Source organism: Anomaloglossus baeobatrachus, chromosome 10 (genome assembly GCF_048569485.1).
Source record: "Anomaloglossus baeobatrachus isolate aAnoBae1 chromosome 10, aAnoBae1.hap1, whole genome shotgun sequence".
NCBI classification, from domain to species: domain Eukaryota; kingdom Metazoa; phylum Chordata; class Amphibia; order Anura; family Aromobatidae; genus Anomaloglossus; species Anomaloglossus baeobatrachus.
The window spans coordinates 167,548,471-167,563,497 of record NC_134362.1 but is presented as its reverse complement, the minus strand read 5'-3'; the positions used below and the strand labels follow the sequence as shown (position 1 = coordinate 167,563,497).

The 15,027-nt window shown below is 49.6% G+C and overlaps 1 protein-coding gene across 1 annotated transcript in view; it reads right to left on the bottom strand.

Moving 5' to 3' along the window:
* The window catches only part of AMFR (autocrine motility factor receptor), a 47,340-nt gene that overhangs the window by 10,014 nt on the left and 22,299 nt on the right, over nt 1-15,027 (bottom strand). Inside the window, exons 5-7 of the mRNA XM_075325803.1 lie at nt 11,783-11,823; nt 2,862-2,994; nt 2,638-2,771 (exon numbers count right to left, since the gene is read on the bottom strand). Coding sequence (XP_075181918.1) covers nt 2,638-2,771; nt 2,862-2,994; nt 11,783-11,823 — 308 coding nt within the window. The remainder of the gene's footprint in view (nt 1-2,637; nt 2,772-2,861; nt 2,995-11,782; nt 11,824-15,027) is intronic.

The window sequence follows — 15,027 nt, the reverse complement described above, 5'->3', positions numbered from 1 at the left end:
AGACAACACCCAGAACATTTACAGCGCCCTACACAAACACTGGCAACTACACACAACAACATATACATATATATATATATATATATATATATATATATATATATATATATATATATAAAAAAAAATCATACATTACCTACACAATAAATTCTAGAATACCCGATGCGTTAGAATCGGGCCACCTTCTAGTATGCGCGCATATATATATATATATATATATATATATATATATATATATATATATATATATATATATATATATATATATATATATATATATATATATATATATATATATATATATATATATATATATATATATATATATATATATATATATATATATTTCCGTCTGAATATCCACAAGCAACCTTACTCTGCCAGGAAGGGGATGCAGCTGCAGTTTCTTGGGCTCTACAGCTACATTCACATAGAGTGCTGGCCAAAAGAGAGAGAATACTCAGTTTCTTCCTGAAAATGATTGCAATCACAAATTCTTTGGTATTATCTTCATTTAATTGGTCTTCAATGGAAACAACAACAAAAAAATTGTCATAAAGCCAAATTGGATATAATTCCACACCAAACATAAAAAAGGGGGTGGACAAAAGTATTGGCACTGTGAAAAATCCTGTGATGCTTCTGTAATTTGTGTAATTAACAGCACCTGTAACTTACCTGTGGCACCTAACAAGTGTTGGCAATAACTAAATCACACTTGCAGCCAGTTGACATGGATTAAAGTTGACTCCACCTCTGTCCTGTGTCCTTGTGTGTACCACATTGAGCATGGAGAAAAGAAAGAAGACCAAAGAACTGTCTGAGGACTTGAGAATCCAAATTGTGAGGAAGCATGAGCAATCTCAAGGCTACAAGTCCATCTCCAAAGACCTGAAAGTTCCTGTGTCTACGGTGCGCGGTGTCATCAAGAAGTGTAAAGCCCATGGCACTGTGGCTAACCTCCCTAGATGTGGAAGGAAAAGAAAAATTGACGAGAGATTTCAACGCAAGATTGTGCGGATGGTGAATAAAGAACCTCGACTAACATCCAAACAAGTTCAAGCTGCCCTGCAGTCCGAGGGTACAACAGTGTCAACCCGTACTATCCGTCGGCGTCTGAATGAAAAGGGACTGTATGGTAGGATACCCAGGAAGACCCCACTTCTTACCCCGAGACATAAATAAGCCAGGCTGGAGTTTGCCAAAACTTACCCGAGAAAGCCTAAAACATTTTGGAAGAATGTTCTTTGGTCAGATGAGACAAATGTAGAGCTTTTTGGTTAAAGCCATCAACATAGAGTTTACAGGAAAATAAGGAAGCATTCAAAGAAAAGAACACGGTCCCTACAGTCAAACATGGCGGAGGTTCCCTGATGTGTTGGGGTTGCTTTGCTGCCTCTGGCACTGGACTGCTTGACCGTGTGCATGGCATTATGAAGTCTGAAGACTACCAACAAATTTTGCAGCATAATGTAGTGCCCAGTGTGAGAAAGCTGGGTCTCCCTCAGAGGTCATGGGTCTTCCAGCAGGACAATGACCCAAAACACACTTCAAAAAGCACTAGAAAATGGTTTGATAGAAAGCACTGGAGACTACTAAAGTGTCCAGCAATGAGTCCAGACCTGAACCCCATAGAACACCTGTGGAGAGATCTCACAATGGCAGTTTGGAGAAGGCCCCCTTCAAATCTCAGGGACCTGGAGCAGTTTGCCAAAGAAGAATGGTCTAAAATTCCAGCAGAGCATTGTAAGAAACTCATTGATGGTTACCGGAAGTGGTTGTTCGCAGTTATTTTGGCTAAAGGTTGTGCAACCAAGTATTAGGCTAAGGGTGCCAATATTTTTGTCTGGCCCATTTTTGGAGTTTTGTGAAATGATCAATGATTTGATTTTTGTTTCATTCTCTTTTATTTTTTTTCATTGCAAGCAAAATAAATGAAGATAATAATACCAAAGAATTTGTGATTGCAATCATTTTCAGGAAGAAACTGAGTATTGTCTGACAGAATTGCAGGGGTGCCAATACTTCTGGCCAGCACTGTATGGGATTTCTTGCCAGACATTATGAAGGAAAATACCTAAATGGGCACCAACACGTTGGTGTGAGGCCGGTCAGCACCTTGCGATCACTTCTCAGGACCGTGTGTCTTAAATGCCACTGATGGTGATTAACAGCTGCATATCAGGGGTTGACCGCTAACTCTGATTGCTATTATGATATGCAGATGGTGGCTGTTTATCACAGCCGACATCTGCCCTATGTGGAGTGGGCTCAGCTCCTCACACCCTGACTTGCTCCATGATGGATATATTTGCCAATGGGTGTTACGGGGTAAAATAATCTCTCTGGTGCCCTAACAGGCTCTTTACACCTGTCCTTCTGTGATTGTGTCTCTTTTCATGTGACCACTGCAGACAATCACAGGCTGCAGAGTTCATCGCAAGAGGCCGAGTGTAGTAAGACTGGAGGGAGCCCAGGGAGAAGAAGAAGAGGGGAGAATAGCGTGTTGTTTTCCACATTGGGTATTCATTACGTCTTTGCTCAGGTAAAGTCGCTGTTCATAGTAAAGTCACATTTAATGTTCAGGATCGATTTATAAATAGGACCTTAAAAAAGAAAAAAGGCAAATGAACCCACTGAGCCTCCATGTTTCCAACGACCCGCAAATAATTCTTGTGCCGACGGAGCCTCCGCTGCAGCTCATGGAACAGGTGACGCAGTTGCATGAAGATGACCAGACTCGCCATGGAAAGCCAAATGTTGCCGAATAACTAAGAAGAAAAAAAAACCAATAAGATGTCAGCTTTCTTTATAAGTCAACTATTAGAAATGATAAAGGCAGAAGAGGACAAGGCCCTCACCAGCATGTGGATGTGATGCATCAGGTCCATGGAGAGGTGACTGAGCTCCATCACAAAGTCTGTGTAGTACACGTACGTCCCTTTCCCTTCCCACGTTCCTTCGTGATTAAGGTCCCAAAGGTGAATCACGTAACTGCAAAGAAAAATGGGTGAGGATACTGTATAATAATTAACATAACACATAGAAATGTCTAAGCATGGGCAGAGGATGGGGACATCCGGCAACAGAAACAATACACTATGTCTCATGTAAATAAACAGATGTTCGACAGTGACAGAGCAACGGCGGTGGGGTTGGCCGATCATCTAATGTGTATGGTGGAGCCTCCGGACAGATTATGTTTGGGGGGAGGGCATTCAGCATCTTCAATTTTGGACTTGTTACCAGAGGAGTCAGATAATGACGCTTGACACTATGATAGAGAACAGGGGCAAACATTTTTTTTTATAAAGAAGGGAATTTTGTTTACTTACCGTAAATTCCTTTTCTTCTAGCTCCAATTGGGAGACCCAGACAATTGGGTGTATAGCTTCTGCCTCCGGAGGCCACACAAAGTATTACACTTAAAAGTGTAAACCCCTCCCCTCTGCCTATACACCCCCCCCGTGCATCACAGGCTCCTCAGTTTTGGTGCAAAAGCAGGAAGGAGGAAACTTATAAATTGGTCTAAGGTAAATTCAATCCGAAGGATGTTCGGAGAACTGAAAACCATGAACCAAGAACAATTCAACATGAACAACATGTGTACACAAAAGAACAACAGCCTGAAGGGAACAGGGGCGGGTGCTGGGTCTCCCAATTGGAGCTAGAAGAAAAGGAATTTACGGTAAGTAAACAAAATTCCCTTCTTCTTTGTCGCTCCATTGGGAGACCCAGACAATTGGGACGTCCAAAAGCAGTCCCTGGGTGGGTAAAAGAATACCTCGGTAAAAGAGCCGAAAACGGCCCCTTCCTACAGGTGGGCCACTGCCGCCTGAAGGACTCGCCTACCTAGGCTGGCATCTGCCGAAGCATAGGTATGCACCTGATAGTGTTTCGTGAAAGTGTGCAGACTCGACCAAGTAGCCGCCTGACACACCTGCTGAGCCGTAGCCTGGTGCCGCAATGCCCAGGACGCACCCACGGCTCTGGTAGAATGGGCATTCAGCCCTGAAGGAACCGGAAGCCCAGAAGAACGGTATGCTTCAAGAATTGGTTCCTTAATCCACCGAGCCAAGGTTGACTTGGAAGCCTGTGACCCTTTACGCTGGCCAGCGACAAGGACAAAGAGCGCATCTGAGCGGCGCAGGGGCGCCGTACGAGAAATGTAGAGCCGGAGTGCTCTCACTAGATCTAACAAGTGCAAATCCTTTTCACATTGGTGAACTGGATGAGGACAAAAAGAGGGTAAGGAGATATCCTGATTGAGATGAAAAGGGGATACCACCTTAGGTAGAAAGTCCGGAACCGGACGCAGAACTACCTTGTCCTGGTGAAAAACCAGGAAAGGGGCTTTGCATGACAGCACTGCTAGCTCAGACACTCTCCGAAGTGATGTGACTGCCACTAGGAAGACCACCTTCTGCGAAAGGCGTGAAAGAGAAATATCCCTCATTGGCTCGAAAGGTGGTTTCTGAAGAGCCGTTAGCACCCTGTTCAGATCCCAGGGTTCTAGCGGACGCTTGTAAGGAGGGACTATGTGGCAAACCCCCTGCAGGAACGTGCGTACCTGCGGAAGTCTGGCTAGGCGCTTTTGAAAAAACACTGAAAGCGCCGATACTTGTCCCTTAAGGGAGCCGAGAGATAAACCCTTTTCCAGTCCGGATTGAAGGAAGGACAGAAAAGTGGGCAAGGCAAATGGCCAGGGAGAAAAACCCTGATCAGAGCACCAGGATAAGAAGATCTTCCACGTCCTGTGGTAGATCTTGGCGGACGTTGGTTTCCTGGCCTGTCTCATAGTGGCAATGACCTCTTGAGATAACCATGAAGACGCTAGGATCCAGGACTCAATGGCCACACAGTCAGGTTGAGGGCCGCAGAATTCAGATGGAAAAATGGCCCTTGAGACAGCAAGTCTGGTCGGTCTGGTAGTGCCCACGGTTGACCCACCGTGAGATGCCACAGATCCGGGTACCACGACCTCCTCGGCCAGTCTGGAGCGACGAGGATGGCGCGGCGGCAGTCGGACCTGATCTTGCGTAACACTCTGGGCAGCAGTGCCAGAGGAGGAAATACATAAGGCAGTTGAAACTGCGACCAATCCTGAACCAATGCGTCTGCCGCCAGAGCTCTGTGATCTTGAGACCGTGCCATGAATGCCGGGACCTTGTTGTTGTGCCGGGACGCCATTAGGTCGACGTCCGGCTTCCCCCAGCGGCAACAGATCTCCTGAAACACGTCCGGGTGAAGAGACCATTCCCCTGCGTCCATGCCCTGGCGACTGAGAAAGTCTGCTTCCCAGTTTTCTACCCCTGGGATGTGAACTGCGGAGATGGTGGAGGCTGTGGCTTCCACCCACATCAGAATCCGCCGAACTTCTTGGAAGGCTTGCCGACTGCGTGTGCCGCCTTGGTGGTTGATGTATGCCACCGCCGTGGCGTTGTCCGACTGAATTCGGATCTGCCTGCCCTCCAGCCACGGCTGGAATGCTTTTAGGGCTAGATACACTGCCCTTATCTCCAGAACATTGATCTGAAGTGAGGACTCTGTCTGAGTCCAGGTTCCCTGAGCCCTGTGGTGGAGGAAGACCGCTCCCCACCCTGACAGACTCGCGTCCGTCGTGACCACAGCCCAGGATGGGGGCAGGAATAATTTTCCCTTCGACAAGGAAGTGGGAAGAAGCCACCACTGAAGGGAGGCCTTGGTCGCCCGAGAAAGGGAGACGTTCCTGTCGAGGGACGTCGACTTCCTGTCCCATTTGCGGAGAATGTCCCATTGAAGAGGACGCAGATGAAACTGCGCAAATGGCACTGCCTCCATTGCTGCCACCATCTTCCCTAGGAAGTGCATGAGGCGCCTCAGGGGGTGCGATTGGTCTCGAAGGAGAGATTGCACCCCTGTCCGTAGTGAATGCTGTTTGTCCAGCGGAAGTTTCACTATCGCTGAGAGAGTATGAAACTCCATCCCAAGATAGGTCAGCGATTGGGTCGGTGTCAATTTTGACTTTGGGAAATTGATGATCCACCCGAATCTCTGGAGAGTCTCCAGAGCAATGTTCAGGCTGTGTTGGCATGCCACCTGAGAGTGTGCTTTGACAAGAAGGTCGTCTAAGTAAGGGATCACCGAGTGTCCCTGAGAGTGAAGGACTGCTACCACTGTTGCCATGACCTTGGTGAAGACCCTTGGGGCTGTCGCCAAGCCGAAAGGCAGTGCCATGAACTGAAGATGTTCGTCCCCAATGGCGAACCGCAGGAAGCGCTGATGCTCTGGTGCAATCGGCACGTGGAGATAAGCGTCTCTGATGTCGATTGATGCTAGGAAGTCCCCTTGGGACATCGAGGCGATGACGGAGCGGAGAGATTCCATCCGGAACCGCCTGGTTTTCACATGTTGAGCAGTTTGAGGTCCAGAACGGGACGGAAAGATCCGTCCTTTTTTGGCACTACAAACAAGTTGGAGTAAAAACCGTGACCCCATTGTTGAAGGGGAACCGGAATCACTACTCCCTCTGCCTTCAGAGTGTTCACCGCCTGAAGCAGAGCATCGGCTCGCTCGGGGGGCGGAGATGTTCTGAAGAAACGAGTCGGAGGACGAGAGCTGAACTCTATCCTGTAACCGTGAGACAGAATGTCTCTCACCCATCGGTCTTGGACATGTGGCAACCAGGCGTCGCAAAAGCGGGAGAGCCTGCCACCGACCGAGGATGCGGGATGGGGATGCCGAAAGTCACGAGGAGGCCGCTTTGGGAGCGGTTCCTCCAGCGGTCTTTTTTGGACGTGACTTAGACCGCCATGAATCAGAGTTCCTCTGACCCTTCTGTGGCCTGTTGGGTGAAGAGAATTGAGACCTGGCCGAGGTCCGAAAGGACCGAAACCTCGATTGTACCTTCCGTTGTTGAGGTTTGTTTGGTCTGGACTGGGGTAAGGACGAGTCCTTTCCCTTGGATTGTTTAATAATTTCATCCAATCGCTCGCCAAACAGACGGTCGCCAGAAAATGGCAAACCGGTTAAGAACTTTTTAGAAGCAGAGTCTGCCTTCCATTCACGTAGCCACATGGCCCTGCGGACTGCCACTGAGTTGGCGGATGCTACAGCCGTACGGCTCGCAGAGTCCAGGACGGCGTTCATGGCGTAGGACGCAAACGCCGACGCCTGAGAGGTTAAGGACACAACCTGCGGAGTGGAGGCACGTGTGACTGCATTAATCTCAGACTGACAAGCTGAGATAGCCTGGAGAGCCCAGACGGCTGCGAATGCCGGAGCAAAGGACGCGCCTATGGCTTCATAGATGGATTTCAACCAGAGCTCTATCTGCCTGTCAGTGGCATTCTTGAGTGATGCCCCATCTTCCACTGCAACTATGGATCTAGCCACCAGTCTAGAGACTGGAGGATCCACCTTGGGACACTGAGCCCAACGCTTGACTACGTCAGGGGGGAAGGGGTAACGTGTGTCATTAAGGCGCTTAGTGAAGCGCTTATCCGGACAAGCTCGGTGTTTCTCGACTGTATCTCTGAAGTCTGAGTGATCAAAGAACGCACTTCGTGTGCGCTTGGGAAACCTAAAACGGAATTTCTCCTGCTGAGAAGCTGACTCCTGAATCGGAGGAGCTGGAGGAGAGAGTTCTAACACCTGATTGATGGACGCTATAAGGTCGTTTACTATGGCGTCCCCCTCAGGTGTATCAAGGTTGAGAGCCGTGTCAGGATCAGAGCCCTGATCTGCCACGTCCGCTTCATCCTCTATAGAGTCCTCATGCTGAGACCCTGAACAGTGTGATGAAGTCGATGGGAGCTCCCAGCGAGCCCGCTTAGGCGGTCTGGGACTGCGGTCAATGTCGGAGTCCTCACCGTGGGACCCATGGGTCACCTCAGGAGCACTTTGCTGCTCCAACAGAGGGGGGCCTGGGGGCAATGATTCAACAGTGCCCGGGGCCTGTGTTACCGGTCTGGACTGCAAAGCTTCTAGTATCTTAGCAGACCATCTATTCATAGACTCAGAAAGCTTGTCAGCAAATACTGCAAACTCTGTCCCTGTCACCTGGACAGTGGCAGCAGGTGGTTCCACCGGGGCCGAGGGTCCCACCAGTGGCAGAGGCTCCGGCTGAGTGAGTGTCACGGGGGCCGAGCATTGCCCACAATGAGGGTAGGTGGAACCTGCAGGCAGCATAGCCGTACATGAAGTACAGGTTGCAAAGTAAGCCTGTGCCTTGGCACCCTTGCTTTTTGCGGACGACATGCTGTTGTGTCCTATAGCGATCAGTGAGGGTATATAGCCAAAGTAAAAGTGCAGCCGTTCAATGTAACTGTATGCAATATAAACATATAATATACACTTCGGCACCCAGGGGGGCCAGCACCCTAACAGGTGCGGCTTACCGACCGCTTTCAGCGGTTGTGTGACTACCAGATTCCCTTGTCTGAGCCTCCCAGAGCTTGTGGAGCTCGTCCCTGAGGTTCTCCACCGGCAGAAGTGCTGATAGCAATGGCTGCCGGCGTTCTGAGAGGAGGAGGGAGCCGTGGGCGTGCCTCAGAAAGTGCGGGAATCTGGTGCCCACGGTGCTCAGTGAGGGGGGAGGAGGATACAAAGTATGCTCCAGCCCTCAGCTCTGACGTGCAGTGCAGCGTCCCGCCCTTGCCCCTGACTGGCAGGCTCGGGGGCGGGAGAATGCGGTTTAGGCCGCAAAAGCCGGGGAGTATAGTTATAAGTGCGGCCGGGAAACAAGCGCGGTCAGCGCGGTAGTCCCGGCGCACTAACACACCCAGCAGCTGCTGCAGCGTCCCTTACACAGGCGCTCTATGCGCCGTCCCCAAGGGGACACAGAGTACCTCAGTGGAGCAGGGCCCTGTCCCTGACGATACCCGGTCTCCTGTCCAGCAGATTCCCTCAGGGCTGTGGAAGGAGCACGGTCCCAGTGCCTGGTGACCGGTTAGGATCCCACTTCACCCAGAGCCCCTAAGGGATGGGGAAGGAAAACGACATGTGGCTCCTGCCTGTGTACCCGCAATGGGTACCTCAACCTTAACAACACCGCCGACCAGAGTGGGGTGAGAAGGGAGCATGCCGGGGGCCCTGTTATGGGCCCTCTGTTCTTCCATCCGATAAAGTCAGCAGCTGCTGCTGACTAACTTGTGGAGCTATGCGTGCATGTGTGCCTCCTTAGCACAAAGCATAAAAACTGAGGAGCCCGTGATGCACGGGGGGTGTATAGGCAGAGGGGAGGGGTTTACACTTTTAAGTGTAATACTTTGTGTGGCCTCCGGAGGCAGAAGCTATACACCCAATTGTCTGGGTCTCCCAATGGAGCGACAAAGAAATATATATAAATATATTACACACAAACACACACACACACACACACACACACACACACACACACACACACACACACTAGCTGTAGTAGGCGTTGCCCGGGATAAATACTGTCTCTCTGTCTGTTTCCATCTCTCTGGCTGTCTCGTTCCAGGGCTGTCTCGTTCCAGGGCTGTCTCGTTCCAGGGCTGTCTCGTTCCAGGGCTGTCTCGTTCCAGGGCTGTCTCGTTCCAGGGCTGTCTCGTTCCAGGGCTGTCTCGTTCCAGGGCTGTCTCGTTCCAGGGCTGTCTCGTTCCAGGGCTGTCTCGTTCCAGGGCTGTCTCGTTCCAGGGCTGTCTCGTTCCAGGGCTGTCTCGTTCCAGGGCTGTCTCGTTCCAGGGCTGTCTCGTTCCAGGGCTGTCTCGTTCCAGGGCTGTCTCGTTCCAGGGCTGTCTCGTTCCAGGGCTGTCTCGTTCCAGGGCTGTCTCGTTCCAGGGCTGTCTCGTTCCAGGGCTGTCTCCCCACGAACATCATATTATTTCACACATGCTTCATATACTAACAGTTTATTTTGTTGCTATAGCAACCACTGACAGTTGCTATTAATAGCCTATAGCTCCCACCTCCATTCAGTTTAATAGAAGCAGTATTTTGGAGAGTAACTAAAGCGAGGGGTTAAATTTTCCCGCCCAAACATAGTCTATGACGTTCCCTGGGTCACATGAGGCGTCTGTGCAAAATTTTGTGATTGTAAATGCGACGGTGCGGATTCCTTTAGCGGACACACATACATACATACACACATACATACATACATACATACATACACTGAGCTTTATATATTAGATATAGGGGAGTAAGGAAAGGTTGCTCCAGGCAGCTATCGAGTGTGTATAGAGGGCTAAAGCCTCCTAAAAATACACAAGTCTGGAGAGCTGAAGATACATGACAGCCAATTCAAATGATTATATTACCATGGAACATAACTTATCCTCCACAGTGTTTAGGTGAAAGAACCCCTTAAAGCACCACTCCAGTATTTTTTTTTTTCATTAATTGCCCCATTGTAGGGGTGCTTGAAATCCAAGTCCCCTGCCTCATACTCACCTGCTTTTGTCTTCATCTGTTTCCAGCATCGGTTCACTCGGTCTCCTGTGATTTGTCACCTGCTGGCAGCTCCAGTGTTTCATGGAGTGCGCCGGAAGCCATAACTCAATACGAGTCTATGAGAGCCTCGTTCTGGCCCTCACAGTCTTGCATTGAGAGCTTGTTACGGCACTTCTGCCTTTCAGCCAATCGAAAGTCACAGGCACTAGATGGTGGATCAGAGAAGTGATGAAGAAGGATGAAAAACGCCAGAGGGTGGAGACTTGGATTTAAAGCGCCATTCCAGCAATGAAAAAAAACCCCCAAAAACAGTGAAGTGGTGCTTTACATTTTAAAAGGGTTGTCTGAGCTTATAACAATAAAAGGATCCAGCCATCAGCATTACTCCTGTGGAAAAACAGTGCAGGATAGGGCAGTGTAAAACATTCTCAAAAATTACAGTGCCATCTTCTGTGAAATTTGGCTTTATTGATATGCAAATTAGGCTGCACGTGCACTTCTCGTGGGCAGCGCCACCGACCGCTTCTTAAGTGACAGCGCATGGGTGACGTTATTTGGCAGAACCTGTCTCAAATGTCAGCCATGAAACAGGGGACGGTGCTGGCCGGGATAAGCAAAGTGGAGCCATAGACTGCAAGTGCACTCGAATTACCATGGCACCATAATAGGCAATCCTTGATAATGCTTTACACTGCACTATCCTGCCTGAGCAGGTATAATGGTACTGACATTTCTTTTAATGACCCAATCCTCAGGTTAGGTTATCAATATCAGATTTATGGGGGGGCCCCCGAAAAACACCCCCATGGATCTGATGTTAGCAACTCTGGCAGTGGATGGATGTAAAAAAAAAAAAAGACGGATTTGTGTGTACTCACCGTAAAATCTCTTTCTCCGAGTCTTCATTGGGGGACACAGGACCGTAGGGAAGTCTTCAATCAAATCTGCCTCCGATGGGGGACCCCGGATGTGGATCTGATGGCCTCCCGGTTCCACCATCAGGTTCCTCAGTTCGTCGTTCGCTATCGCGACCAGCGGGCAATAGGAGTCGAAGGCCTGACCCTATCGGGAGGCTATCAGATCCACATCCGGGGTCCCCCATCGGAGGCAGATTTTATTGAAGACTTCCCTACGGTCCTGTCCCCCCAATGAAACGGGAAAGAGATGAGCACAGCTCTGCTTGACTCCTAGTCAAACGAATAGGATCTGATCTGCAGTTCTCAGCAGTGGCGCTGCGCTGTTCATCTCTGCACAGCGTTTGTATCCGGCCGCCGGCGGAGCTAATAACGTTTTACGGCCAAGGGTTTCGGGTGTCAGACTCCCACTGATGTGATTTTGCACTTGTCGGATATATAGGTAGATATATAGGTTCCCCCCTACTTACCGTAACACAACGTGGGCTGTTCTTGTCGTCACCAGCAAACACTACAAGAAGAGAAGAAGACAGGCCGGTGTTAGAGGATAGGAGGACGTGGCTTGTAAAGTGCCATGTAGTAAGACGCGTCCGTCTATATCACAGGATCACGTGGAGCGGCTAAATGCAGCAACACAATAAAATTACTACTGTAAATCAAAACCACAACCATGTATTGGCACGGATGAGAACTCAGCAGCTAATTGCTCTAATAAAGATATTACACACATGACAGGCCACCGGCGATAAAGACACCATAAATGTCATCATCCATCAACAGAGCACCGAGTGAGTGTGCCGTCGTGGCCACATGGTCCATAATGGCCGGCACCAGACCTCACGGGTTATCACACGAGCGGATAATACTGGGGATAAAGCACTGGAAAAAGTCTTCCCTGTGGAGTTTAGTAACACATTAAAGGGGGTTTTCCATGAATGATGCCTATATAGACTAGGTCAGTGGTCTCTGATCTGTGTCTTTCCAGAAATATCCATGAAAAGACTGGTATAAATTGGGCGATCTTAAAGGGAAGGTGCCGCGATTGTAATTTTTTTATTAACAATACTTAATTATGTAATCAATTATTTTAATACAAAATTAAATTCATTGTTTATTTAGTTTTTATTTAATTCTATTTTTACTCAAAGACTGGGGGCTGCCATCTTGGATTTGCATTGTGTAATGAGAGTTACTACAAACACAGCAGCGCCCTGTGCATAGGAGATAACAGTCTGCGGTGACCCTATCTCCTGCACCGTAGCTGCCCCTGCTGTGACCTGGGCTGTGCTATCAAAGCAGAGGGAGATCAGCGCCATTATTGTGGAGCCCACAGCAAGCGGTGATCTGCAGCCTCAGCCTGGTATTGTACTATAGACATCAGGCAGCATACCCGCTGCATGTACTCACCTCGGACCTCCGCTCCCTGCAGCTCTTCCAGTCACCCTGGTAGCTCCTCCTGTCACCGCTCTGAGCACTAACAGGAGGAGCTGCCGAGACACCAGGGTCACAGGAGGAGCTGCTGGGAGCGGAGGTCAGAGGTGAGAACATGCAGCGGTGATCACACCCTGAGCCTGGTATTGTACTAATGATGATAGGCTGCGATCACCATTGCCCAGCACATGTACTCACCTTGGACCACCGCTCCCAGCAGCTCCTCCCATCACCCTGGCGTCCCCGGCGGCTCCACCAGTCACCCTGGCGTCCCCACCAGTCACCCTGGCGTCCCCACCAGTCACCCTGGCGTCCCCACCAGTCACCCTGGCGTCCCCACCAGTCACCCTGGCGTCCCCACCAGTCACCCTGGCGTCCCCACCAGTCACCCTGGCGTCCCCACCAGTCACCCTGGCGTCCCCACCAGTCACCCTGGCGTCCTGGCGGCTCCTCCTGTCACTGCTCTGTGCCCTGACATACTATATGGGCCCAGTTATTGAGCACTAGATGTGACACATTATACTATGGAGCACTATGATCGTGGCTACCCCAGAAAAGTTCTGAGTCAGGCTTTCAAAGAGGCAAAGTCCAAAAATAGAGCTGACCTTTTGAAACCCTCCAAGAAGGAAGTGGATGACCCTATCACAAGATTTGTCACCACTTTCTCCAATGGTGCCAATCTTGTCAGAAATACTCTCAAAAAGTATTGGTCGATCCTCACAATGGATAATGACCTCGAAGCATCAGTGGGCCCCTATCCCCATGTTACTTATTGAAGAGGGAGAGCCCTGGCCGATAGGTTAGTCCACAGCCATTTTATGGCACCAAAACAAGAAACCTGGCTCAGATCTAATTTGAAAGGATGCCACAAATGCGGTGACTGTGTGTCATGCTCGTCTATTTCCCCTGGCAAGACCTTTATGGCAAATGTCACCCAGGAAACATTTGTTATTCAGGATTTCATTAATTGCCGTACAAAAGGCGTTGTATACAAAGCAACCTGTATATGCGGACTCCAGTATGTTGGGAAGACAAGGAGAGAATTTCGTAGGCGGATTGGGGACCACATGGGAGACATTGAACATGACAGGGACACTTCCCTGGCACGTCATGTCAATGTCTCCCATGGTGGGAGAAGAAGGGAATTTTGTTTACTTACCGTAAATTCCTTTTCTTCTAGCTCCAATTGGGAGACCCAGACAATTGGGTGTATAGCTTCTGCCTCCGGAGGCCACACAAAGTATTACACTTAAAAGTGTAACCCCTCCCCTCTGCCTATACACCCCCCCGTGCATCACGGGCTCCTCAGTTTTGGTGCAAAAGCAAGAAGGAGGAAACTTATAAATTGGTCTAAAGTAAATTCAATCCGAAGGAAGTTTGGAAAACTGAAAACCATTCAACATGAACAACATGTGTACACAATTAACAACAGCCCGAAGGAAACAGGGGCGGGTGCTGGGTCTCCCAATTGGAGCTAGAAGAAAAGGAATTTACGGTAAGTAAACAAAAGTCCCTTCTTCTTTGTCGCTCCATTGGGAGACCCAGACAATTGGGACGTCCAAAAGCAGTCCCTGGGTGGGTAAAATAATACCTCGTAATAGAGCCGTAAAACGGCCCCTTCCTACAGGTGGGAAACCGCCGCCTGAAGGACTCGCCTACCTAGGCTGGCATCTGCCGAAGCATAGGTACGCACCTGATAGTGTTTCGTGAAAGTGTGCAGGCTCGACCAGGTAGCCGCCTGACACACCTGCTGAGCCGTAGCCTGGTGCCGCAAAGCCCAGGACGCACCCACGGCTCTGGTAGAATGGGCCTTCAGCCCTGAGGGAACCGGAAGCCCAGAAGAACGGTAAGCTTCGAGAATTGGTTCCTTGATCCACCGAGCCAGGGTTGATTTGGAAGCCTGTGACCCTTTACGCTGGCCAGCGACAAGGACAAAGAGTGCATCCGAACGGCGCAGGGGTGCCGTACGAGAAATGTAGAGTCTGAGTGCTCTCACCAGATCTAACAAGTGCAAATCCTTTTCACATTGGTGAACTGGATGAGGGCAAAAAGAGGGTAAGGAGATATCCTGATTGAGATGAAAGGGGGATACCACCTTAGGGAGAAATTCCGGAACCGGACGCAGAACCACCTTGTCCTGGTAAAACACCAGGAAAGGGGCTTTGCATGACAGCGCTGCTAGCTCAGACACTCTCCGAAGTGATGTGACTGCCACTAGGAAGACCACTTTCTGCGAAAGGCGTGAGAGAGAAATATCCCTCATTGGCTCGAAAGGTGGTTTCTG